This window comes from Ixodes scapularis, unplaced genomic scaffold, assembly GCF_016920785.2.
Source record: "Ixodes scapularis isolate PalLabHiFi unplaced genomic scaffold, ASM1692078v2 PGA_scaffold0__279_contigs__length_252992795, whole genome shotgun sequence".
NCBI classification, from domain to species: Eukaryota; Metazoa; Arthropoda; class Arachnida; order Ixodida; family Ixodidae; genus Ixodes; species Ixodes scapularis.
This window is the reverse complement of record NW_024609835.1, coordinates 223,427,051-223,452,741: the sequence shown is the minus strand read 5'-3', so window position 1 is coordinate 223,452,741 and position 25,691 is coordinate 223,427,051. Positions and strand designations below refer to the sequence as shown.

At 44.9% G+C, this 25,691-nt stretch overlaps 2 protein-coding genes and 1 long non-coding RNA gene across 3 annotated transcripts; all 3 read left to right on the top strand.

Annotated features, from left to right (window-relative positions):
* Nucleotides 1-1,900: 1,900 nt before the first annotated feature.
* LOC115317323 lies at nt 1,901-2,196 on the top strand. The gene is made up of 3 exons (XR_005715752.3): nt 1,901-1,942; nt 2,024-2,104; nt 2,183-2,196. It is a non-coding gene; the product is annotated as an uncharacterized LOC115317323 (long non-coding RNA).
* A 282-nt stretch (nt 2,197-2,478) lies between these two features.
* LOC121838105 lies at nt 2,479-4,284 on the top strand. The gene is made up of 3 exons (XM_042294173.1): nt 2,479-2,773; nt 2,891-2,965; nt 4,153-4,284. The coding sequence occupies exons 1-3, from the start codon at nt 2,561-2,563 to the stop codon at nt 4,282-4,284; spliced, it is 420 nt and encodes a 139-aa protein (XP_042150107.1). The 5' UTR covers nt 2,479-2,560.
* An 842-nt stretch (nt 4,285-5,126) lies between these two features.
* Nucleotides 5,127-8,750, top strand: LOC120841434. The gene is made up of 4 exons (XM_040212323.3): nt 5,127-5,317; nt 6,446-6,523; nt 6,625-6,708; nt 6,807-8,750. The coding sequence occupies exons 1-4, from the start codon at nt 5,171-5,173 to the stop codon at nt 7,788-7,790; spliced, it is 1,293 nt and encodes a 430-aa protein (XP_040068257.3). The 5' UTR covers nt 5,127-5,170; the 3' UTR covers nt 7,791-8,750.
* Nucleotides 8,751-25,691: the final 16,941 nt, after the last annotated feature.

Here is a 25,691-nt window from a genome sequence, read left to right as displayed (position 1 = left end):
TTTTTTTCTAAATATCTCCTAAAAAATAATACTCATGGTGTGGCTACTCGTAGTTTTTATTAATCCATGAGCGGTTCAATGATAGAAGAAAAATATAGAGGGTGGTGTGCGCCTGGCTTCTACATTAAAACGTAATTGAATTTGGGTGTGCTTTTTTTCTCCTTTATCCAGACGGAGGCACAAAGTATTAAAACACAGCACTTGAACTGCTCTCAACGGGCTTGAGCCAGTCACGACGCTGACATGACAAACCCCCTATCTTACGGCCGGGAGAGTCCTCGTTGTTTATTGGTTCAAAGCTCGAGTCAATCACACGACGGGAAAATCATTAGCGTTAACTGTGACACAGCGTGTTTTTTCCAAGCTGTATTCACACCACTTATAGATTATACAAAAGACAATGTGCTAATTGCCGACACGATGACAAAATTAATTAGATCCATTTTATGTACTTCCACATTACAAATGGGCGGTGAATGTAAGGAAATGAAAGTTGAAAGGGCAGCTTGACGAAGCCCATCGCCCCACTGGCAGATCGGCCGCCAGGAAAAATACCAGATTATACGGAGGATTCCGTGTTTACAAAGTTTATTTGACGCCGAAAATTCAAAATTCATTTCTGCTAGATTTTAATTCTCCGTACCTCGGAGTTTAATTTTGCTTTTTTCCCAATTTTTAAAAGTTTGCCCTATATTCGTAAGAACTCTCCAGTATCAAATGATATTACCCCAGCTGAATTTGGAGTTGGCGTCCTTGACATTGGTGTATTATACTGTCCACGACAAAGCTTACAGACAAGTACGTGCTTCAGTAAAAGTTGATATTTTAAAATCTAGAAACACACAGACATAGTTGCTGGAAACGAGTTTTTTTTCCCGATATTATTCCACAATTCCACTTCACGGGGCACGAATGTGGCCAAGCAAGGAATATAGAAACTTGAGCCGCTCTTCCCCCATTATAAAATCTAAGGGTTCATAGCCACCACTGTGAAAAAAAACGCAACTTTTCTTTTCTCTAAAAAGCAAAAATAGTACGGTTAAAAATGAAACCCAAAGTTCAGAAAAGTGACTTTTATCGTGAAGTACAACGATGCGTTGTCCTCACCGAAGCTTGACTATAGGTATGCGGTACACCTCATTTTGTCAAATGATCTGATATTTAAAAGAAGAGTCCATAGCAATATGAAAAACAAAATTACTCGCACAATACTTTTGTTTTCTTACTTGTTGATTCCGAAATTTGTAGTTCATCGGATAAATTCCAATTGACTCTAATTTTACCGACGAGTGCTCTCGGGATTTTTTTTTTCGGATTTATTCGAAAACACGGAACCGTGCCTATACACGTTTGCAAGCGCAATCATCATCAGTACCGACTTAGCCTCGAACCGCGCGATGGGCGCGCCGAATGGAGGCCTACTCTCAAACTAGGACGATCGCTCCACTCTCACGATTATCGTTAGCGAGAGGTGGCGCAGGCTACCGCCTGTTACAAAGAGTACAACGGTACAGTTACTATTTATCCATCCACCGAGCATCGTCTCAAACGAGAGAGCCGAGAGAGTTCCTGCTCTGTGGCGTTGCTCAGAAGTTGTCGAGGTCTTTTTCGTCGTTCTTTTGTCTGGTGGTCTTGTGTCTCTGTTTTCGCGTTCTTCCGGTTCTGCGCTCTTCCCGCTTGTGCTCTTTTCAAGGCACTTCGTGTAGACTGCACGATGGATAACCCAACTAGGTCGTCGGGAGTACACTGTGCTGTTTTCGGATGTTCAAACAATCATCGAAAGAGAAAAAATCAAAGACAGCAGTTGTGCGCTTTCCACCAACAAACGTCATGTAATTGCGGGGTGGTGAAGTTCCACCGCTTCCCCAAGGATCCGGTATTGAAAGGAAGGTGGCTCTCGGCGCTGAACCGCAAGGATTTCACGCCCACAGAACATACTCGGGTCAGTAGAACATGTCTTTATCGTGGAACGTAACTTTATCGCTGTCGTTACCTGTTGCGTAACATTCATGCCCGATTCCAGGTATGTTCGGCCCATTTCGTGGCTGGAGAGAAGACGGACGAAAATATCGTCCCGCAGCTCTCTCTCGGGTATGCGCGTAAGGTAAATGTGACCCTAATCACACTAGTGTCTCAGTTCTGATACACACAGTACGCCCAAAACGCTTATGCTCTCTGACAGGTTGTCGTTGGGAGGCGCCGTTTAATGCGTGATGCCAGTTGCGAACCACTGACCACAAAGGTAAGCGCTGACATGATTGAATACTGGTTCTTGGCTTTCGTCTGTGATCTGAACAAACATACTATTATAATTTTCGTTGCAGAGGAAGAAACTGTCTTCTGGAGCTGGATGCGGAATTGTGAGTTGATCCTTAGAACACACAGGGGCGGATGCAGGAATTTCCTGAGGGGGGAGGTCAGGTGTTGGTCAGCGTACCATATGTTTAGGAACCCCCTCCCCCACTTCTTCGTTTTACGCCCTAAATTTTACACACACAGAAATCAAGAGGGGGGTCAGGACATCCGGACCCCCCCTCTAAATCTGCCCCTGAGAACACACATGTATTGCCTCCAGTGCCACAGGGGTTATGCAGGACACGATTTCTCTTTAGTTTCAGAGCTCGAACTTCGCATGCCTAAAATTCGACGTCCAGCACTATTTTGTGGCATTGAGTGTGAAAAGCTGTTGCACTCCTTTCAGAGCAGCGACTCTACTGCCGAACACATGATCGCTCTGGCATCAACATCAGCGCTAGCTGCTCCTGAACACTCGGTAGGTTTATTGCACAACCTAATTAATGCAAGCTGCAGCATGGTCTGTTTATTAGGATAAACATGTCTGGCATGGTAATATATTATTGGGCATAAAACATTGTTGCATTTGTTTCAGAGCACCAGCTACACACAAGTAGTTGAGCGCGTCATCGCCTTGGCCTCCACATCAGAGCCAGCTACTGAACACACGGTACATTTAATAGATACCTGAATTGATGTGAGCAGCAGCATAATCGGCTTAATATAATAAACATATATTGCATCCTAGCTTATTTTAGTGGCTATAAAAAGTAGGGGTGTGCGAGTATTCAAATATAAATTGAATAATTCCCTTATTCTAATCGTAGTCGATTGGAGAATTGCCTGCTTAGAAGTTCCCGATTATTCAGCTGCGGCCAAATATTCGGACAAACCGCGAATATTGGGTCAAGTAGAAAATAATCTGTACCCTGCACATGCCCTGAAAAATCTGAAGTATATAAGAATATGTTTATTTGCTGAAAGCTATGTATCCGTTTTCGTTGAACGTAAAAAAAAACTTCACAAAATCTGCCTCATGAGACCAGAGTAGTTTCGATTTCTTTTTCACTTTGTTTTGCCAATCAATTTGCATCACTCAATTGTAAGTTACATCTGATATGTATTATCTATACTTGTTTCACCTCAAGAGCCGTCGTAAAAAAAGTCAGACTCCTTGCGGAGCATTACTAATTTCCTTCTTTATGTGGATAATTAAGATACATGTAAGTGAATTTTAGATTAGATCTATGTTATCTTATCAAGACACACACCTTCCAAACACCAAAAGCATTGCTGTTTCCTCCGACAAGCAAATGTCATAAGAACTACTTTGCACCGCATGTGAACAATGCGCAAAACCTGCTTTTTTCTTGAGGTGAAAACGGGTATAGTCATATTCTGGTATATTTTTAAATGTCATCTATCTATGGCCCCAGTATCAGTTGTATCCTTCATACTCTAAGGTCATACCAGTCTATTTCTGAGACCATATTTTCAGTTGCATCTTTGTTATCCTGTTTAGTTATGGACTGATGAACTGTTTTATTGTTTTATTTACTCCTTTTATGTGGGTAATCACTGGTCAAGTTGCAATGACTATTTAGAAGATTTTTTTTACATGCTGCTTAGACAGATCGTTTTATTTACTTCCTAATATAAAAGGTCATCACTGGGCCAAAATATAATAAAAACAAAATTATTCGCATGTTCGTCTTTTTTTTTTTTCATTTTTCCATACTGCTTACATATTCAATAATCAGTATAATATTCGGAGGTGCTTTCCCTTGATATTCGATTCGAATTCGAGATTATCAATATTTGCACACCCCGAATAAAAAGCTGTTGCATTCCTTTCAGAGCACCGACTCCACTGCCGAGCACAAGATTGCTTTGGCATCAACATCACGGCCAGCTGCTCCTGAACACTCGGCAAGTTTATTACACAATCTAACTAATGCAAGCTGCAGCATGGTCTGCTTAGTAGGATAAACATATCTGGCATGGTAACTTACATTATTGGTAGGGTTCTGTGTTTCGGGATAAATCCGAAAAACTCAGAACATTACCCGCCGGTAAAATTCTGGTCAATTGGGATTTATCCGATAAACACCGAATTTTTATGTGCCAATGCCGCACCCCCCTTCCCGGAAAAAAAAAAGAAAATAGTAAAAAAACTTTTTTTTTACAATTTCATTAGCGCAGGGTCAATGTTCCTGGGTAAATGCCACCATAATTATCTTTCAAATTTCGAACCGTTGTCAAATGGGGTCTTACTGCTTGCCTCGTCAAGGTTGATTCAGGGCAACAGGTCATTGTACATACGGGTCACGACAAAAGCCACTCTTTTGGTTTCTGGTTTGAGCCATGCGATTTGTGATTTAGAGAAAGGAAAGGGTATGTTTTTGTAACGGTGAAAGCTATGGACCATAAAGATTGTATAAAATAGGGAAGAGGGGCAGTTGAAACTTCTCTATTACATCCTTAACCACTCCACCTCGCGCGGCCGCGGGCTAGATTGATAAAATAAATGGGTATGACTACGAGCTTCCTAGCCACTACCCCCTGGACTTTATTGATTCTAAGGTACCGACGTTTATCGAAGCAACACTTGTGTGCGACGTTTGTCGTGGGACAAATTAGTATTGCCAATGGCAATGGCACCTGCGCCAAACTCAACTGAAGAAATTTTAAATGATACAAGCGCGTTTTATTTTTTATCTGGCACACGTTTACATCTGGTTATTATTTATTTATTTGTTTTTAATAGGAAACACTGCAAAATTAAGCTCAGAATTTCCGAGAATTGGGAATCAAATAAATATAAACTCAGAATCTTCGGCAAAAAATAAACTCTGAAAACCATCCTTTGAATTTAATGAAAAATAAACTCCGAAAACAAGGAACCCCAATTATTGGGCATAAAACATTGTTGCATTTATTTCAGAGCACCAGCTCCACCGAAGAAGTCGAGTGCATCATCGCCTTGGCCTCCATATCAGAGCCAGCTACTTCTGAACACTCGGTACGTTTAATACATACTTCAATTAATGTGAGCAGCAGCGTAATCTGCTTAAAGGGGCCCTGCAATCATATTTAAGCGTCTAACTTTTTTGCGGTTTCCACGTCTCTTGGGGTTCGGGCAAGCCAGCGGGCACGGAGAGAGTTACTTAATATCACTGCGTCCTATTTTAACGGGACGACGCGGAAACCTCCTCCACATACGGGGGCGACCCGCGGTGCCGAAAGCGCGCGATATGTGAGGTCTTTGGTCCTGGCCTAACTACTGGTCAGAGCCACGAAAAGCTTCTTTTTAGTCGAAATACAAAATATAAGTGGCGCGAACCGTTTCAATTATTTTGTGAGAGTAGTTTTTGTTTAGTATTTTAGATCAGAAAAGAAACCAATGCAGTTTATAAAGTACAGAAACAAGAAATGACTCGTCGACGTACCCGCCACCAAGCGGTGGAAAAGGCGGCGCATACTAGGAAGGGGTAGTGGGATCGGGCATTGACGAGCGGCGAGTGTAGAAAGGTTTGGGATGTACGCGGTGGCGCTACGGTCGTAACCGGCTTGAGGATCCTACCGGTTCCGAGCATTCCGAAGGCCTTCGGCACAGGTTTGGCTTGCGATTTGGATGTTTGGCGGTATGGCAGCGCGAAGTGGCTCCTGTTCTGAACCGATCTTTACCCCGTATTTGCTGTCATTTGTGGCCAATGAAGTGCCGAATGAGTCTTTAATTGCGCAGCAGATGCAATGCAAGCCGCCCTGAACGGCCCGCTTCATACAGCCTATCCAACACATGCTTTAGTGGCGCCCCCTCGAGCTGTTGACACGGAGTGCGGCAGCCGTGAGCGCTCGCTGAGCTCACTACCTCTCCTCTAGTTCACAATCACTCAAGCCACGACCAACGACGTCATGAAGGAGGTTATTTTTTTGCTTGTTTTTGTAATTTTAATTTGCCTATAACTTCTAAAATAAAGCGAAATTCGAGAAAAGAAAAGTTTCATTAAGTTACTACGTTCAGTCCGCTCAGGTTCGGTGCAAATTAAAAACCAGTCAAAAAGTTGTTGCAGGGCCCCTTAATGTAATAAACATATCAAGCATGCTAACTTATTTTAGTGGCCATAAAATGCTGTTGCATTCCTTTCAGAGCACTGACTCCTCGCAAGAGGTCGAGCAGATCATCTCTTTAGCCTCAACTTCAGGGCCAGCTGTTCCTGAACACTCGGTAGGTCTAATACATAATCTAAGTGACGTAAGCAGCAACAGGATCTACTTAATGTGAGAAACATATCTTGCGTGCTGGGGATAAAAAGTTGTTCCTTTCAGAGCACCGACTACATGCAAGAGGTCGAGCAAATTGTCGAAAGCGATTTGGCCTCAACATCATGGGAGTCTACTCCTGAGCACACAGTAGGTTTAATTCAAAACCGAATCGATGTGAGGAGAAGCCTGGTCTGCTTAACGCGATAAGCATGTTGTCTCAATTGATAGACTGATTTTGTTTACAGGCAACTGATCATGGCAGCCAAATTCGGTCAGATGTGTGCCGCCAGGGGGTCCAGCGGGAAGACACATGCCATCGCGACCACGCCTACTCGAAACCCAAAGCTCCAGCTGCGACTCCTGCTCTTCATAGTGGCTATAGCCTTGAGGATCGAGACATCTTTTTTTATACCGGTCTCCATGCAGACGTCTTCAAGGAGTTGGTGAAAGTTGTGCCACAGTTTGCTACAACTAATTTTATGATGCCTGTTGAGCAGCAGCTTTTGCTCACGCTAATGAAGTTGAGGCTCGGCCTTATATATGGCGATCTGTCGAGGAGGTTTGCGGTTTCGGTTTCAACTGTAGGGAACATTTTTCGCGCCATGCTTGCTACACTAGGGCAAGTCCTAAGGAATGTAGTGGTGTGGCTCTCTCGAGACACTATCTTCAGAAACATTCCGCGATCCTTTGAGGAGAATGGTTTTGCAGGCACTACTTGCATCTTGGATTGCACTGAGGTGTTCTTGCAGCGACCGAAAAAATTGCTCGCTCGGGCACAGACGTATAGCTCATACAAAGGCCACAACACTGTGAAGTTTTTGGTGGCTATTGCACCCCACGGATCGGTGATGTTCGTGTCCAAGGTCTACGGTGGACGGGCGTCTGACAAGCATATTGTAAGAGACTCTGGAATCATTTCACACTTTGAACGTGGCGATCATGTGATGGCCGACAGGGGTTTTTCTCTTGACCCCGAAATGGAAGCGAAGGGAGTAGCACTCAACACGCCAGCCTTCACTCGAGGGAAGGCTCAGTTATCCGAACAAGAGGTGACGGAGACTAGGAGGATTGCGTCTGTCCGAATTCACGTAGAGCGGGCAATAAATAGGATAAAATCCTACAGGATTTTGAAGCAAGCACTCCCCATACAGCATCGCAAGGTTGCAAGCGACATAGTTTTTGTATGCGCGGGGTTGTGCAACCTGAAGGGGCCTTTAATCAAAAAGTGATGTTCTCCCCAACACTTTGCCCATATGGAGGTGAAAAGGTGGTTGCTGACAACTGTATACTGGCAGCACCCTGGAGAAGTGGCCATGGCAGCTTACTGTCCTCATTCCACGCCTTGTCACGTGTCGTTCACAAGGCAAGCAAGCAGCTTTGGCCTTCACTCCATGGTACTGCCAGTATGGGGCCGTCGGCAATCACCTGTTCAACTTTATATACTGTAAATAACTTATTTTTTGCGGGCTCAGTATTTCGCTATTCAGGTCAAACCTTAAGTTTTGGAATAATTAGTGGGTTCCAATTTTCACGGCGCGGTGGGATTTCAATGTAGATTTTAATCTACATTGAGGGACGAATAAGGGAGCGGACGAGCGGCTTGCATGCTTTCGCATTCACAACTCATAAGGAATGCTTAAGTGTAACTCTATCTTTTGATCAATCAAACTTGTTACTGCCAAAACTTTCAAGCATCACACATTGTATAAAAAAATAAAGAATACTGCACTGCCTGTCTGCCTCGGTCCATTACATACGTGCAAGCTGCTTGTACTCATTTGAGAGCGTTATCTTTCCAGAGTTAACGTCCTCCACAAACGCCGGCAACAGGCTCTTGAAGTAGAAGTTCTTCACTCTTTGTAGGTGGCACTTCATGAAGTCCTTGTTGTAGGGGACAACTACAACCTCGTCGTGGCCCTCTGACCACACATAGAGGTGGCAGACGGTCTTTCCAGTGCAGTGCATTGCAAACTGAACTTGATAATAGAACTTGTTTCTTCCCTTTGGTTGCAGCTCGAAAATGCCATTGCCATTCTTTTTTATGTCGTATTTTCCGGAATTTAGAAGGTCTTCACAGTTCAATACATTTGGACACTTTATCTCTAAAAGAGCGTCAATTCCATCAATGATGCCATCGGGGCTGGCTGCGAGCCATGGGAGCTCCGGACAAACAACCAGGCCCGTTTGTCGCACGGTGCACTGGTGGTCAAGCATAAATTTCCTCCTAGCTTTGGGCTCACTGCGGCGGCCGTGCTCCGTCGCTTGAATCCCTCGAAAGGATGGGTGAAGTATGTCCTTCACAGCCTTGGAAGGGTCAGTTGATGCCAGTATTGGTATTCTTTTAACCATCGACGACGTTAACCGCATGCGGCGGCTCTCGTGCCAGAGTGTGCAGTTGCCTTGGTCCGCTGTTTTTTTGCAGAGCAGGTCCATACTAGGTGCACTGATGGCAACAAGCTCGTTGTATGCCTCCCAGCAGGCAGGACAGCTGTTTGGAAGGGTGGTCGCATCTTCGTGGCTGCTGTGAGCAAGAGGTATTGCGTCGCATTGAACTGCTGAAGGGTCTTGTGCTGCTGGAGGGTCTCGTGGAGGTGCCATCAGTGTCTCATGAAACAAGGTCCCTGGTATTTTCATGAGCCCTGCAAGGGGGCCGTCTTCAATGTGATGAAGGTACTCTTCATGTGTGTGAAACTGCAGCACATCTACGGTCCCAAGAATTTCTGTGTTTTGCTCATTCTTTCCAAACGAAATGTTGTCGAGGCTTGTTGGCGTTACGTTTTTCTTGGTACCTCGGTTCCAGGCGGCAGCTTCGTCGGTGCAAGCTGTGCCTGTCATTTTGTTCGCAAAGGCATGCTCCATCTTCCACAAGATGGCCCCAACATGGCTACACACCTTTGCCTGGCCAGCCATGCAGGAACAGCCTCCTGTAACTACCCGACCAGTGGTGTGCACGCATGCCCATGCCTTGTGTGGAGCAGCATTAAAGGACTGGGATCTACCCACTTCTGCTTTGAAGTAGCCCAGCTGGTCGCTTATTCTGTGGTGAAGGACAGTTCCCACGAGGCCGCTTGTCAGGTAGAGATACGACTCTAGGCTCTTGTATGCTCTGACCTCCTGAAGATCGCAGGCCTTTGAGTGGACCAAGTAGAAGACAATATCCGGCTTCTCTATGGGTGGCCACGACTTCATATTGTCCTCCCACATTGACACCTCCTTAGGATGCACGTAGGACATCGATTCTGAAAGGAATAAAAAAGACGATCAATGCTTACGACTCGTGTATGTCCAAGTATCGGTCAACATTGAATTCTCGATATAGGACAAAGAAGCTATTTTTAGCAATATTTCACTTTGTAATGAAATTTTGTTCCTAAACAGAATTAGCATAGTTCATGTTTTTCCAGACACTGCTACTAAATAATGCGTTTGTGCCACTCGTGATCACATGGGGCAGAGTTAATTAAAGCTGCATTTTAACAGTTCGTGCTCATGATTGACATTATTGAAAACGGCTTGTATTGTAAGGCGAAGTCGTTGAAAGAATTCCTATTTTGAGTCTTTCTTTCTTCGCGACTGGGCGGTTTAAAGGGCAGTGCGCGTGGCACATTTTCTGCTTACCCGCATTGTGATTTTACCGAACTAATGGCAGTAAGCTCTAGCGCAAGCGAGCACGGTCATGTCTACTTAGAAACCTGCCCGACTCCCTGACTGCTGTGATTCCTGCCAGCCGAGAGGACATTCGCAAACTACAGCATAATGTAGCGCATGCCATTTAAGGTTGTTTAACTTGTCGTCTCGTGTAAAATGATTGTTGTAGTCATCCTTCTTCACCCCCCCCCCCTTTATTTTTATTTGTTAGGGCTATGATAGGTCAGTTCGGTAGGCACACCAGATGCATGGGCCCAGTGATTTCACTACACCCCCCCCCCCCTTGTTTTTCTAAAGCTCAATGCCGCCTACCGCTTCGCCAAGCCTGCCCCTCCCTCTGCCCCCCCCCCCCCCAAAAAAAAAAAAGAAAAAACAATTTCTAGACACCACATTTAATTTTAATTCCTGGGGGGACCCCTGCATGGGCCTCGGCCTTTCCACCGCACTAGCACACTGTCGTACTCAATTTGTTTTTGTTTTTTTTTCTTTCATGTGCAATGAAGTTGCAGTTCTTTGTGCGACCTCAAATCTGCCCGAGCACACTGCCCGAGCACATCTCGGGCGCGTGGAGTTTGAGCATACCGCTGCCGTGATCCGTCGTCACTCAACCGGAGCTCTCGCTACTACTCCGAAGCACGCTCTTAAAAGCGCGATGCTCGACCGTGTTCGCAGCCAGCAATAACGCTATGCTCCAACTCCCCGAGGTCCGAGTCGCGCCGAGGTCCGCGGCATGACGGCAGTTCAAAGCATGAACGGTTCGATCTCGCGGTCCTAACGTCTTGATAGGTTTTACTAATGTGAATGCTACAATTAATTATACTACATTTCTGTAAACAAAATGATTACATAAGCTTACCGTCAAGTACCAAGAAATCCAAAGAATCCCAGGCGTCGCTCGTCGAAACCATCGCCATGGCTCGAGCGCAAAGGAAAACGAGCTTGAAAAAATATATATAAGGCTTGTTCACGGTCGCAAAGGCGCACGAACGGATTAAAAAGGCTTCGGGATAACTACCCACCAAATAAAACCGAAAACATGTTACTAAAAGTCAACAAAACACATAAAAGCGGAAATCGCTCACAGCATTCACATTGGGTTTGCTGGACGATTGGCAAAGTTACCCACACCAGCCCCTCGGAGACACGCCGCACGCTAGGCGGCGCCACGATCATTCAAGATGGAAGCGCCCCGTAGCCCATCTTGCAATTGTGTATACACCAACTCATGTTTACAAACAAACCGGAGCGCCCCTAGCGGATGCCACCGGCGCCGCGCATGCGCGGTGGACGGTGGGCAAGAAGCCCGCCGTCGCCCATAAACAAACCATTGCATTGCGTTGTTTTCGGCGCCGGTGGGAGTCCCCGTGCTCTTTTACGCGTTAGAATTGTTGATTTTACGTCCTCCTAACAATGTCTGACTACTTGAGCGGCTTCAGCAAAATTAACGATGCAAAACTTCGCGTGAATAATGTGACTTGCGGCGATTCATTTCACGCGGACGCCGCAGAACGGGCGGTAAAGCCTGACTCCCACGATAAGATTCTGCTCGCTATTTTCAGTCGCGACGTCGCTCGGGCTGCAAAAGCGTGGACCGTAGATGAGATGGTGGACGTCGATACTGAAAACCGCAAGTAGGATCGGGCATTACAAATCAGTGATGGCCACTGGTAACAATGATCAACATCTTGTATCTACTGTTTACACTTAGCCTACTTACCCCAACCAACCTTCAAAAGTGTTTTGAGGCCTTCAATTAGTTCTTACCGCAATTACCGGGTCAACGTTTGGTTTACGGGCCGCTGTTGTTTGAACGCGCTGACGACAAAAAGCAGACAAGTTTGAAAGAGCAGACGACAGTTCGAACGCATGCGAAATGGATGGCGGGCAAGAAGCACCGCGTCCCGCGTCCACAACCCTTTGGAATGTTACGTTGTCGGCGTCTGTGTAAGTCTGCATACTCATTTTCGCGCCGGAATTGTCGAATCTATGTCCCCATAGCAATGTCTTACCACTTTAATCGCCTGAGCGAAACTATCAAGGCTCGTTACACCGCTAAACTTTGCGTAAATAATTTGACTCGCGGCGATTCATTCGCGTGAACGCCACAGAATGGACGCCAAAACCACGATGAGAATCTTCTATATATTTTCGGTCGCAACGTCGCTCGTGCTGCAAAAGTGTAGAAGGTAGCGGCGATGATCGACGTCGATACTGGAATTCGGAAGCGGAAACAGACCAAGCGTAACAAGTCGGTGATGGCCACTGGTACCAATGATCAACATCTTGTATATACTGTTTACACCGAGCCTACTTAAGTCGTTTGAGGCCTGCAATTTTTTCTTATTGCAATCACCGGGTCAAAGTTTGGTCTACGGGCCGCTTTTGTTTGAACGAGCAGACGACAAAAAGCAGACAAGTTCAAAAGAGCAGACGAAAGTTCGAACGATCAGGCGGCCGTGTGAATTTGAAGACGCACTGAACCCGCGGGGGGCCCGGACAACTTGGCGGTTTCCTCTCGTTCATGTTGGAACAAAACAAATATATCTGGCGACCACAAAGTGTTGCCCGCACAAGCAATCGCAGTTCGACAGCGTCTGGTTCACCCTTTTCACGGCTACTATCCACCTACTCGGACGAACGGAGCGGGCAGAAACACATGAAAACTGATCTCAAACCTTTCCAAACTCTTTTGGCACAGCCCCCGTCGCAGCATTTTGACGAGAACGCAGGTTTTTTTGTCTGGTTTCTCCGAAAAGAACACAAGAATGCATGTCTCGGACGGAGACTTCTGCCCACCGCGCCAGACCGGAAGTGCGTTCGATGCGCCACCACCGCGGCGTGACGTAGGAGAGCTGAGTTGGTGTATAAAGCAGAAAAAAAATCAGTGATATATAGATAAAAAATTTATCGGCAAGAGAAGAAAATTTTCGTACCGCTTTCTTACTTCCCACACCAACACGTTTCTTTTTTTTTTTTAGTAAGCGAAGTGGGTGTTGAATTATGTGAAGCCTGTAATTAGAGTTCGAGGACGCGGCACTCCTAAAGATCCGGCACTGCGCACTCCGTATATATATATATATATATATATATATATATATATATATATATATATATACATACTTAGTTCACACATTTATGGATGATTGGGGATTTTAAGTGATGCCGCATAAACATTTTCGCAAGGCTCATACTTGAGATGGTCTCTTATTTACCTGCGCACACGTCTCACGTAAGTTCTAAGTAGGTGCGCTTCATAGGCTCGTGCGCCTCGGAAATATGTGCAGATAGTTATTTGTACGATCCATGTGGCTGGACAGTCATACAAAAAAGAAATACGCGACACTGCCTGCAGACTGTCTTTTGCATGGTGTATTGGCGGTGCGACAGGGACTCTAGGCTGTGCGCACGGCGAATAAGCTTTTAAGGCGAAGTTTACACATGCGTTGGCCCGCGGATAGGTGAAGAAATACCTGACTTCGTAGGGGGTGATTCCACATCAATTCACGCAATGTTGGTCCGGGTCATATTTTAAAAAAATTTTTGTTCAAAATATATATGAAAGCCATGTTTTTGGGAGGAACATTCAGCTGGATATAAACGCTGTAACAATTTTTTTCGCTGAGATATAAAATAGAGAAGCTTGAGGCGTGGAAATTGAGAAGATTTCACAATGCTACTTTGCACAGTCGTCATTTCCTTATCGAACCCTTCACGGCAACATACCTTTTTTAATAGGTTTTACAAAGGTTATACAACACATACATAAAAAATTAAAAATATTAATAAAATATTTCTTTGCAAACAAAAATATCAAACATGGCATAAAAACGCGTTTTAGAGACATATTCACAATTTTTTTGCAAATAAACCATCTTTCATAATACTTCACAAAACATATCAAAATACGGACATTTAAATATTCTTTACGGATATGTAAAAATTATATGCCCACCCTTAATTGTCTTCTTGTTATTAACGCGGAAATGCGGCTGATTTCTCAAAATGTGGCAAGATTGGGCGTCGATATTTAAAAAAACTTCATCTTTTATTTTTTTTTAACTCCCCGTGGCACTTTACAGTGACTTGAACTAACCTGTGAAGGCAAAAGATTGAGTAACATATGACCTCCAAGCGGGAAAAGCTACGACAAACCTTCACTCGGAGCGAGCCGACGTCTTCGTCAAGGCGGCTTTGCCGCACAGCACCAAACGTTTTGAGCGTTAGTTATGGCATGTATTTTATATTATTAAAATTCTTTTTTTCATAAGGGCTGAGTATTAGTGACGCGAAAATGGACTTTGAGCTGGAATACCATTAATTAGCTTACAATTCACAGGAACAAAACGGCCCCACTGTGCGAATTCGCTAACTATGCATAGATAAGCTTACAACTCTCAGTTATGCGAGTGGCCATGTATACATCCAGCCTCTCGGCATATGATGACTTCCACAGATGAGAAACCTGGATTCCTCTCACAGGTTTTATGGTGGTCTACTCTGCTTGCTTTACCGCACGAAACTCTCGAACCCGTTCCACAGACAGGTGGAACATGCAGACATTTGTTACCTTTTTACGTAGCACTTCCAGAAAGTCTTTAGCGGTGGCAATCGTTGAGTTCAGCGAAGATCTCAACTTGGTGAGCGTTGGTTCTTCCACCTACTTTATCACAAGCGCTTTCTCCGTGTCCAGTGGCTGAAAAAATCCATCTTGCCGAAGAGTGCGGCTTCCGAGACAATTCTTGGAATTGGAAGCGATTCTTGAAATGCGCCGCCGCTCCGTCTGATACAAAAATTATTTTAAAAAAGACTGGGAAATGACCATTAACGTACTCTTTTATGGCCTATGTGGCTAGAAGAGCGTGAGCTGTGTCATGTGTCGTGTACCACCGGTGACAACGGCAAAGCTTTGCGTGCCTTGCGTGGACGTAACCACACTTGCGGAGAGAGACACTTGAGTTGTTTTTTTTTTTCAATGAAAACTCTGCACTTCGGTTGGAAAGAGTACTGTCCATTTTTCCGCAAAATCGAAGTGGAACATCACTGCCTTGGTTGGAAAGGCGGTTCTTGTGTCATGTATCAGGCTTCGTTCAAGGTCAAGGATGTAAGAATGCCTCATATACTTTTCGCTCTCCTGTTGCCGCAGGAAGGCAGAAGTGTCCATAACCTTTTTGACGAGTTCGCCAGCGTCCCATAACGCGAAACAGATCTCTTCGTCTTCGTCGAGATGAAGCGACTGCAGCGAGATGCTCTGCGTTTTTGGGCACTTTTCGCAACGGCGCAGAAAGCAATCGTTCTGTGGAGCGCAGAAGAGGTAGATGCGCTTGAGGTCGTCTTCAGTAAATGTCTTCTTTGGGGCATTTGTTATTGCCGTTAAAAGCAACTGAAAATTGACGCAATATATGCATACGCACACCTCGTGCTCGGGACTTTTTTTTTTACCCATTTTGGTCGTAGGGAATAAAATTTGGAGATGCCTAGTTCGGGATGGGGATAATCCTTCCTAAACAGCTGGTAAGCTTCCTTAATAGAGCGGGTCATAAACCTTTTTACGACTTTGAACATGTCGTTGATCATGGCTTTGACAACGTCCTTTTTGTTGGGGCTTTGAACAGAGCATGCGAGGTCGTCGCGTGTGTAGTACTCAATTGCAACCCCCACGTCTTCGGCATTCGCCTTTTTCCCCATGTAGGGATCAGGGGTTGCCCAAACACCACCTTTGCGCTTCAGTTTTCATGTTTGATCAATCGTGTAGGCAGTCGCACCCGACACCAGGCGCAATATTGTTTCTTCAGGATGATTGGTGGCAGAAGCACGTACAATCGCTTGCGTTCCTGGTGGGAACTACATGCCTTCAGCACTTCGCAAAACGCGTCAAACCACTCGGCACAGTGCTCACAACTGCCTTCGAGTTCGAGAGTTTCGTGCGGTGAAGCAAGCAAAGTGGACCACCGTAAAACCTGTCAAAGGAATCCAGGAAACTCATCTGTGAAAATCATCATATGCCGAGAGGCCAGATGTATACACGGCCATTCGAGCAACTGATGTATGATGCATAGGTAGCGAATTTGCAGGGTGGGGCCGTTTTATTCCTGTGAATTGTAAGCTAATTAATGGTATTCCAGCTCAAAGTTATTTTTCACGTCACTAATACTCACCGCTTATAAAAAAAAATTTAATAATATAAAATACATGCCATAACTAACGCCCAAACGTTTGGTGCTGTGCGGCAAAGCCGCTATGACGAAGACGTCGGCTCGCTCCGAGTGAAGGTTTGTCGTAGCTTTTCCCGCTTGGAGGTCATATGTTACTCAATCTTTTGCCATCACAGGTTAGTTCAAGTCACTGCAAAGTGCCAAGGGGAGTTTAAAGAAAATAAAAGATGGAGTTTTTTTTTAAATATCGACGCCCAATCTTGCCACATTTTGAGAAATCAGCCGCATTTCCGCGTTGATAACAACAATATATTTAAGGGTGGGCATATTATCTTTATATATTCGTAAAGAATATTTAAATACGCGCATTTTGATCTGTTTTGTGAAGTATTATAAAAGATGGTTATTTGTAGAACAATTGTGAATATGTCTCTAAAACGCGTTTTTGTGCCATGTTTGATATTTTTGTTTGCATTGAAATATTTTATGGATATTTTTAATTGTTTGAGTATGTGTTGTATAACTTTTGTAAAACCTATTAAACAAGTTATGGTGTCGTGAAAGGTTCTATAAGGAAATGACGACTCTGCAAAGTAGCATTGTGAAATCTCAATTTCCACGCCTCAAGCTTCTCTATTTTATATCTCAGCGAAAAAAATTGTTACGGCGTTCATATCTAGCTGAATGTTCCTCCCAAGAACATGGCTTTCATATATATTTTTAACAAAAATATCTAAATTATGACCCGGACCATCATTGCATGAACTGACGTGGAATCGCCCTAGAGCAGGTAGATTCAGCCAGCAGAGAACTAGAAAAGACTCTGCCAAACACCTCCTTAGCGCACTTCGAAGAAAAATGTGCCGTTTCTATATATGCCTGTACCGCATCGCGCTTCCAAACACATCTTGCTGTTGCTGTCATCCAATCCGGAGTTTCAGTGCCGCATTTAGGAAATATTTGGAACAAACTGCAAGTTTTCAGGTTTTTTTGTTTTTTTTTAATACTTTGATTTAGAGATGGCGCTTGCAATGAATACGTGTTTTTCTCCCGGTGAGTCAGTTGCACCCGGGGAATGCTAGCAGGGGCGTCCTGAACGAGAAGAGGGAGAGGAGGCCGATGTCTGTAATATGGGGAGCAACGGGGGATCGGCAGAAAAAATGGCTGCTTCGCAAGCTGCTCTGCTCTCCTCCTATTTACCTCATGGACCGCAGCCAGCAGCCCAACGCTGCGAAGAGATCACGAGACCACAAGCCACTCGCATCGCTACGCGCTTCCCTAAGATCATCACGTGAGGCTCCGGCGGCAGCGGATTGGCCTCGATGGCTCGTAAGGTCTTCTGTTACACGGTTCTTCGTATAAGGCGGAATGGAGGCGCTCTTTGCCCTGCCGACGGAACTCCCCGGTGCGACATCCCGGACCGGTTTGCTCTTTGTGGCCGAGACAGGGCATGCATGCGCAACATCGGCGACCGGGGCTGCCTGCCTGGCGGCGGGGCATATTACGGCGGACGAGAGAGCTGTCCGCTGTGCCGCCGCCTCCGACGACGACGACGAGGAGGAGAACCTGAAGAAGATGCGGAGAAAGCAACGAGAGCCGCCGCGACCGGCGCGAGACGCGAGCGCACCGCACGCCGCGCCTCGTGAATAGAGTCTTTGGATTATCGAGCGACAGATGCGTTGAGCGTGGATCCCGAGCCACGCCATGTTTTTCTTTTTTTCTTTTTTAACATGCGCGGGTAGCATTTGAATTACGGGAATTGAATTACTGTGATTTGGTCACCTTTCTTGGGTGACTTGCGATTGAAATTAATTACTTTTTAAAAAATGTTTATACGGTGACAATCTTCTGGTCACAAACTTGTACTACTTGTAAATGTGTGTTCCTTATCGACTCGTTCCTGCATTGTATCGTTTATTTTTGTAACTTGTGTCTTCCCCGTAATGGCCCTCAACAGAGGGCTGACAGCGTTTCCAAATATGTAGATAAAATGAATCATAGCCTTAGGTAATTGCCACATCTGAGTAACATTACAATACTGACTCGTATAGTACATAGGATTCAGCTCTCATATCATTCAGGGAAGTCAGTGAAACAAAGACACACTATCTGATGAACATAAAACTTTATAGTATACTGAACGCTCGTGAATGAACAAATTTATTTCAGTGAGGAAAGTAATTGTGAAGTTTTTGAATTCGTTTCTCAGAGTAAAGCATAATTGTAATCTGTTATTTTTATGTGCAGGTAATTTTAATTCTAATTTGACACTTTTAGCGCAGTTGTGATCATTTTTTCAAGTACCGTTTTCCGAGGAGCTTGTTCCCCGTGGCTGCGGCGGTGGTGGGACGATTGAGCTGTGAAACACGCGAGCAAAAACCGCATCACGTCGCGCCGCTGAGCGACGTAGCCATAGCAACCGTTGCTGACGCTGTGACGCGGTGGCACGGTATTTGGCCCCGTCACACTGGTCAGCCGCAGTTGCTATTATTACGCCGCTCGGCGGCGCGATACGGCGCCATGTTTGCTGGTGTGAGCTACCCCCCCTGACGGCCAGAGTGGGCGCGCGAATGCAATTGGAAAGACTCTTTGTCTCGTCTTTCCCGGGGATAGGTAGTACCTTAAATACAAGCATTAATGCGAAAACATTAACTATCCCATGGAGCGGAGCCTGCGCCGTCTGTAACCGCTAAAGAACGCAAAAGAAATGCCCATTCTCCCATTGGCTGAGCGAAACGGCTCCTAGATCGCCATTGGCCGCTTCATGAGAACGCGCGCTCGGCCGCCGCTCTCGTGTCAGACGTGGCCGGAAAGGGGGGGGGGGGCTCTGAGCCGTTTTTGCTTTTCTCGGCACCGAGGAACATGCCGATGCCTGAGGCATCTATATCGTCGGCGGCCGCAACTTCGGCACTAGCCAAACGTGGCCGTCCACGACAGTACATCGCAGACGAACTAAGGGAGCGGAAAAACGACTTTTCTGCTTTCGCATTCACAACTCTTAAGAAGGGCTTAGGTGTCCTCGGAATTTTCTTTCTTTTAAATACGTATTTAAATTAACGGATTGTATTGCTCGATTGTATTTAAAATACTTTGAAAGATCTATTGGAAAGACGATTGTAATTAATAATACAACTTCAAATACAACCGCCGTGTGTTAGCGAATAAGACGTCTGGACATTGAGACAACCCAAAGGCCGGTTTGTTCTTGAGGTATTACAACACAAGTTTCAATATTTGTGAGCAATTTCCTAGTGCCATTACGATCACACACTTATCAAAAACGTAAGACATCAGTTATTAAACGACCACACGGAAATGAAATGGCCACCCACATCGAATGCGGGCAGGAGGTTTGACTCTGGCCCCTCAGCAAAGCTGATGATGGGAAAGGATACGAGATTGGGAACGAGCTATTAATCCCACCTCACCGAGGCTTCCCATCTAATACATTTGGCCACCTTCAATTTTGGCGATGGGAGTCGTATGTCAAAAACATAATTTCGGTCCGGTTCAATCACAATAAACGTTTAAAGAATATATAGAATCGTGAAATAGCCCTTACAAAAATCTTTAGTTAAATTCTTTTGAATTTTTGTTTAAAATTTTCTGGAATCGTGTTAATTTCTTTTGAAACTTCTTTATGTTTTTTAGACTTTGTTTTGACAACTTATTTAACTCCTAGTTAAAATTGGCAACTTAATTTTTTTTTAGAATTCCTTCTTACATACATTTTTTTTAATTCCTTCTTTGATATATTTTGTTGAATTCCTTTTGACGGAACCGCAGATTAACGTTAAAAAAACACTCAATTTTTTAATATATTTTTAATTTTGTTAGGAAATAGTGTCTTTTTGGTACATACACATCCCACAAATAAGCATTGTAAACAAACACAAACACCATGAAGCACGCAACACCAGAATCACAGTCACACCAGGATCACCGTCCTCTCCTGTTGACAGCACCAGAGCCATATATAGCCTACATATTGAAGGTAATCATTTGGCCGGTGACCACCCCAGCACTTACTAAGTTTTCAAGTCTCCGATCTCCATCTCGAAAGTCTGTCAAAGGGAGGACAGTGTTTCGAAGTTCGTAGACTCTATCTCTTACTAAAAAGCATTGGTACAACTAATAATAATTCCGTGTAATCGCTAAAACAACATCCACAAAAATGGCTCATAGAACAAATGTTATAGCTTCTCTGCATAGCACCACTCAGGACGAAGCCAGTCAAGGCGGTTGCTCCACTTTAAGCGCGAAACACATGTACGACGAAACCGTCCGATCCGACGTGCGGACTGCCGGAATGACCTTGGGGGAAGAGGGTTTTGTAGCATTGGAGAGCGTTGAAAACCCTCGCCTCCGACCGTCGTATTGCGCGGTCGGACGTCGGATCAGACGGTTTCGTCGTACATGTGTTTCGCGCTTTAAAATAGTTATTTTATTCTTCTTTACTAGTTGAGTAGGGTCAATAATGTCACGATAGTCATTTACAAAGAGAGAACGGCAGGGCGTGTTTTTCGAACGCCTGGCCTCCAGCACGCGCCCCATGCCTTCCGTCGTGCTTTGACTGCGCGGTCGAGCTCGAGGGGCGCGAGACGTTGAAGAGTTGTCAAGGATGGAAGGCTCGCGCTGGAGACAGGAGAACGAAAGCTCCTCCCTACGGTTCTCAACTTGTCAGAGACTATTGAGAAACTTAGTGACTTTTGACATTTAGTCAAGATGTATTATGTTCAATAAAAAGTCAACAGAAAGTCTGTAGCTTTTCTATTGGCACTGGCTACAGAAAGTCAACTGAATAATTGAAACACGAAGTAAACCGAACGTCTGCAGTATTTCTGATAACAATTTTAACAGGAAGTCAACACAAAAAGATCCAACGTACAGTTAATAAAAAGTCAATAGCTTTTCTTTTGACTCAGGCACAAGAAAAGCATAAATAAAGTTTTACGAGAAAATCAACAAACTTCATGTTGACCATGTCAACAGGAAGTCAGTCAAAAGGGAGTAATCAGAGTGAACAAGAAGCCAACACATTTTCAATAAAAAGTTTAAAAAAAAAAACATCCGTCATGCCAGACCCCGCACACGACCGCAGACCAAATCAAATAATAACAATAATTTCTCTTTTTATAAAATAATATAAAGAAATAATGTCAATGAGTATTATTTTTTTTTTTTTTAGAAAATAACCTACAAAGAAACGTCGTTACAACTTCTTTTTAATTTTTCTATAAATAGGTCTACAAAAGAATTCAATATTTTTTCTTTTGAAAGTTTTTGACATTAATCAAAACAAAGTGTGTTTATAAAGGAATTCAGTACGATCGCGGAAAGTCAAAAAGAAGTCTAAAAAAATTAAAAATGAATGTTGAGACTTGTTCTTGTAAGGGAGGGAACGCACAGGTGAAGTTAAATTATTGGTATGTATTTTTTGGGGTGGCGTTAATTTTTCTTCACAAATTGCTTCGATGGGAGAGCAAGCTTTTTGAAGTCGTCCTTTTTCGGAACGCCGTGACCCACTTGTTTTGCTCTTGCGTGTAATTTCTGTGGGCTACTATGAAACGCAAGAGTGTGACAAAGAGCCAAATGGCATCCTCGCCTTTTGGTACCATCTTTTAGGGTTATTTGTTTATACAGGAAAGAAAATTAACACGAAACTGCTCGCTCCTGCACAGGATTTATTCGGCCTTCTTTCATCGTTTACGTTTAATGAGCTTTATTGTCAGCTTTGCAATTCTCATTTTTATGCACTTAATCATCAAAACACATAGACTCCTTTTATTTGTTTTTTCTACACTAGGCTATTTCGAAGTTACGGTTATCAAGCTACGGGAGCCTACTGTATCTGCAAAACATTTGAAGAGGATCAAATACCGTCTCTTGCATTTGCATTTTGTATTTAATTATATTTTACATAATTGTAATTGCGCTTGCAATTTAAAACATTTTTGTCTGGGTATTTTGTGTTTGTATTTCAAAACATTTTTTATAGTATAGGGTGGTCCAAGTCACCACGCTCGATCTAAAATGGACCGTAAAAATCGACACCTGCACGTAGTAATCTAATCTTTTCCTCAAAACTGTATTTCACAGGTCGTTTTTTTTTTTTTTTCTTGCAAAACTGCAAAGCGTAGCTTTCTTTCTCTGAAAAATAGGGCCAAGAAACTTGCCAGGGTCTACGGCGAGCGACGACCCGGACGACCAGGTCTAGTAGAGGTGTGTGTTTGGAGCAGAGTGTCGAACCGAAATTTTTAACGGTTCGGTTCGGGTTCGGGTTCACGCTTATCGGTTCAGTTCCGGTTCAGTTCCGAGGAGCAAAAATAACGGTTCAAACCGGTTCGAACCGCTAAAGTTTATTAATTTACTCCAAATCTTTTTACCATTGCTCCAGCCGCAATGGAGCAACTTGTTTCTGCTTGTATAGTTGCCAGTGCCCTTTTATTTATATTTTATGCTAGAAAAAAAAGGTAGCTAGGTTTGTTTCCTCAGAAGTAACAGGAATGTAGAAACTTATAAATGTAAAAAAATAGTCCGTCAAAAAATCCAGTTTTGTTTATTACTATCAAACTTTAATTTCAATGAAAAATATTCACACGAATTCACTTTTACTTAGATTACGCGCTATTTATCTGAGATAGCAGTTTTATTAAAGCGGAGCCCTTGAAGACGCGAAATGAAATGTCGTAGCATACGAAGTACGTGTTTAAGCCGTGTACTCGATATAAATTTTATTTGCCGCATGTGACCGGGGGTCGCACGTCTGTCGAGATGTCCAACGAGGAGAAGGTGAAATAAAGTCGCGGGAAATCTTCGCATCAAACGATATTACGCAAATTTGAAAGTCGGCTATAATTTTAAGACATTTTAAATCCCACTTACCGATGGCAAGGCTTTCTTTTCTGGCAGACTCGGGTAACGGATGCGCGCGCGCGCGCGCGCGGCACGGCGACGTTGCGACGGCGAAAGCCAGGTACTCGTCTTGACGCGGCCGACGCGACCGGCGGCATTTGGCGCGCACGGGCAACGCTGGCGCGAAATGGGTGTAGAGCCATTTCGCGCCGGCCGCGCCGAAGCCGTCGGACCAGCCTCGAAGACTTTCGAAGGTCACTAGTCAAAAGCCCTAAACCACCACGCGTTAAATATTTCCTTAGAATAAGCTTTCAGCTACCTAAAGTACTTGAAGCGGTACTCTGGGTCGCTCTGCCGGAGCTCCTGTACGAGGTGGTGGTACAGTGGTACTCTCCAAGCGTCGTACGGTCGTCGAAAATTTCTAAGCGATTGCGCTTGCGGCGGAGGCGATGTAACAACAATGCTATCACCATCTTCATGCGTGCATCGTATGTCCAGGCCATCCGACAAAGCAATTCGGCGTTCACAGTGACGATCAAACAATGCACTCGCTCGCGACGGTGCAGGCGCGTCCGCACGGAACGCAAGGCACGACCGGCGCTTCGCAGGAACAAGAAAAGCGCGGGCTCGAGGTAGCGTTTTGCGCCGTCGGAGGAGTTGAAGTGTATACGCTGTCTCCCAAGTTGGGTGCAGTGCTTTCAAAGCAGCAGACGCGAGAGCGCAGAACCCGCAGTTGAAAAGGAGGAGTCCCTATTGCGCACTATGGAGACTCCCTTCGCTCCCTTTCAAGTGAGAGTGCTCTCGCGTCTGTAGCTTCGGCAGCGCTCCGCCCAACTTCAGTTTGCTGGCATGCGCGTCGTAGCCGCGTAACCGGCGTGACAAAGCCGACTTTAGCCAGCGCTTGAAATATCCGGCTTGTTGGCTGCGAGGGGTGGGTGACCTTTGGCAGAGACGTCGCTGGTCACAGGGTGGCTCTTCGCTGATAACGTGCCCGCAGAAAAATTTTCGCCCCTTTATATAACTTCATCTTCCGCGAGGGAAAGTGTCCGCTTCAGGAACATGTGACTTCCCTCTTTTCCCTCAAAGACACAACATCTCCTTTTTTGGTAACGTTCAACGCTCGGTAAGAGAGAAAACTCGCGCTCGTTTTAAGGACCTCTTCTGGCCTCTCCTTTTTTGGTCATGAATCTCGTCCCTGCTACCAAATAAGGGCATTGAACATGGCACAAGTCTGTTCCATCCCAATCCTCCTTTTTCCTGGCATTTTTGTTTTTAACCCTAAAGGTCCGTTCCCACTCTTGCGACCGAGTGCGACCGAGAGAGACCAGACCGGTTTTTAATCCTCTTGCGACCTCTTAGGACCGGAAGCGCTGCAGCGGAGCTGGTCCTAAGATGTCGCAAGAGGCTTAAAAACCGGTCTGGTCTCTCCCAGTCGTACTCGGTTGTAAGAGTGTGAACGGGCCTTTAGACGTCTTGTAACGCGAGCACTCTAGAAAAACAAACAAAAAAGAAAAAATATCGACTTGACCTTGCAGACGCAATATGCGCACGGCCTTCCCTTGAGACCTGCCAACTAAAACTACGCTAAACAAAAAAAGCTTTGTGTGCTTCATACTCACGCCTTCACGGGCCTAGCCCCCTCCCCCCCCCCCCCCCCCCCCCCCCTTCGCCACCTCAATCGAGGGAAGAAACTGATGGAAAGATAGAAGCACGTCAACGATCTCCAAACAGAAGGAACCTTTGGCCTTTAGCGCTGTTCGACACTTTTGCATCGCATGCCGACTCCGCGGCTGCTAGGTTTTCTTTTTTGTTTTTCTTCTACACGCATGTGACCTGAAAATACGGTTTCTCCGTACTCTGTGTTACCCTACGATGGACTAAGAAGCAAAGCTCCGGGTCGCCACGTCCAATCACGAGCCAGTTAGAAATTACGTGGTATAATACTCTCTCGATGATACGCACAGCGGAGCTATCTGCCACGTGTTTTTTAACTGGTCCGTGATTGGACCTGACGACCAGTAGGTTCGGTTCTTAGGACAGATGGAGCGTAGCAACAGCCGGACTGGAGGAGTCCTGCCCATGCTCTAGCTGACGTAAAACCAGCCGAATACTGAGAAGAAAAAAAAAAACTTAAAGGGATACTTCAACGAAATTTGAAATATTCCCGTCGTGTTCAAAAATAGGTTGAATATGATCCACAATATCCGTAAATGGCAATCGCACGTTTGTATTTTGATCCTGGTGGCTGTATTTTTCGTTATAAACGGCCCACTCTGGCAAGCGCTCGAAGAAGGCCCAGCTTAGAGCACGTGACATCCAACGCAATCGTGACGTAGGTCGTCTAAAGACGAGCAAAGCTACGGCGAGGCTGACGTCGAGAAGATGGCCTAGTCTAGGGTGCCTACATGTTTCAGCTCCGCTTCAGGGTGGCGCCAACTTCTTGTTACCCTTTCCCAGATCCTCTCCCACCGCCAT

Coding starts and splice junctions, on each gene's coding strand:
- LOC120841434 (XM_040212323.3), top strand. CDS start 5,171: ATGAAAAATAAACTCCGAAAACAAGGAACCCCAATTATTGGGCATAAA. Junction 5,318..6,445: donor CAGCTACTTCTGAACACTCG/GTACGTTTAATA, acceptor CATTCCTTTCAG/AGCACTGACTCCTCGCAAGA. Junction 6,709..6,806: donor AGTCTACTCCTGAGCACACA/GTAGGTTTAATT, acceptor TTTTGTTTACAG/GCAACTGATCATGGCAGCCA.
- LOC121838105 (XM_042294173.1), top strand. CDS start 2,561: ATGTATTGCCTCCAGTGCCACAGGGGTTATGCAGGACACGATTTCTCT. Junction 2,774..2,890: donor TAGCTGCTCCTGAACACTCG/GTAGGTTTATTG, acceptor CATTTGTTTCAG/AGCACCAGCTACACACAAGT. Junction 2,966..4,152: donor AGCCAGCTACTGAACACACG/GTACATTTAATA, acceptor CATTCCTTTCAG/AGCACCGACTCCACTGCCGA.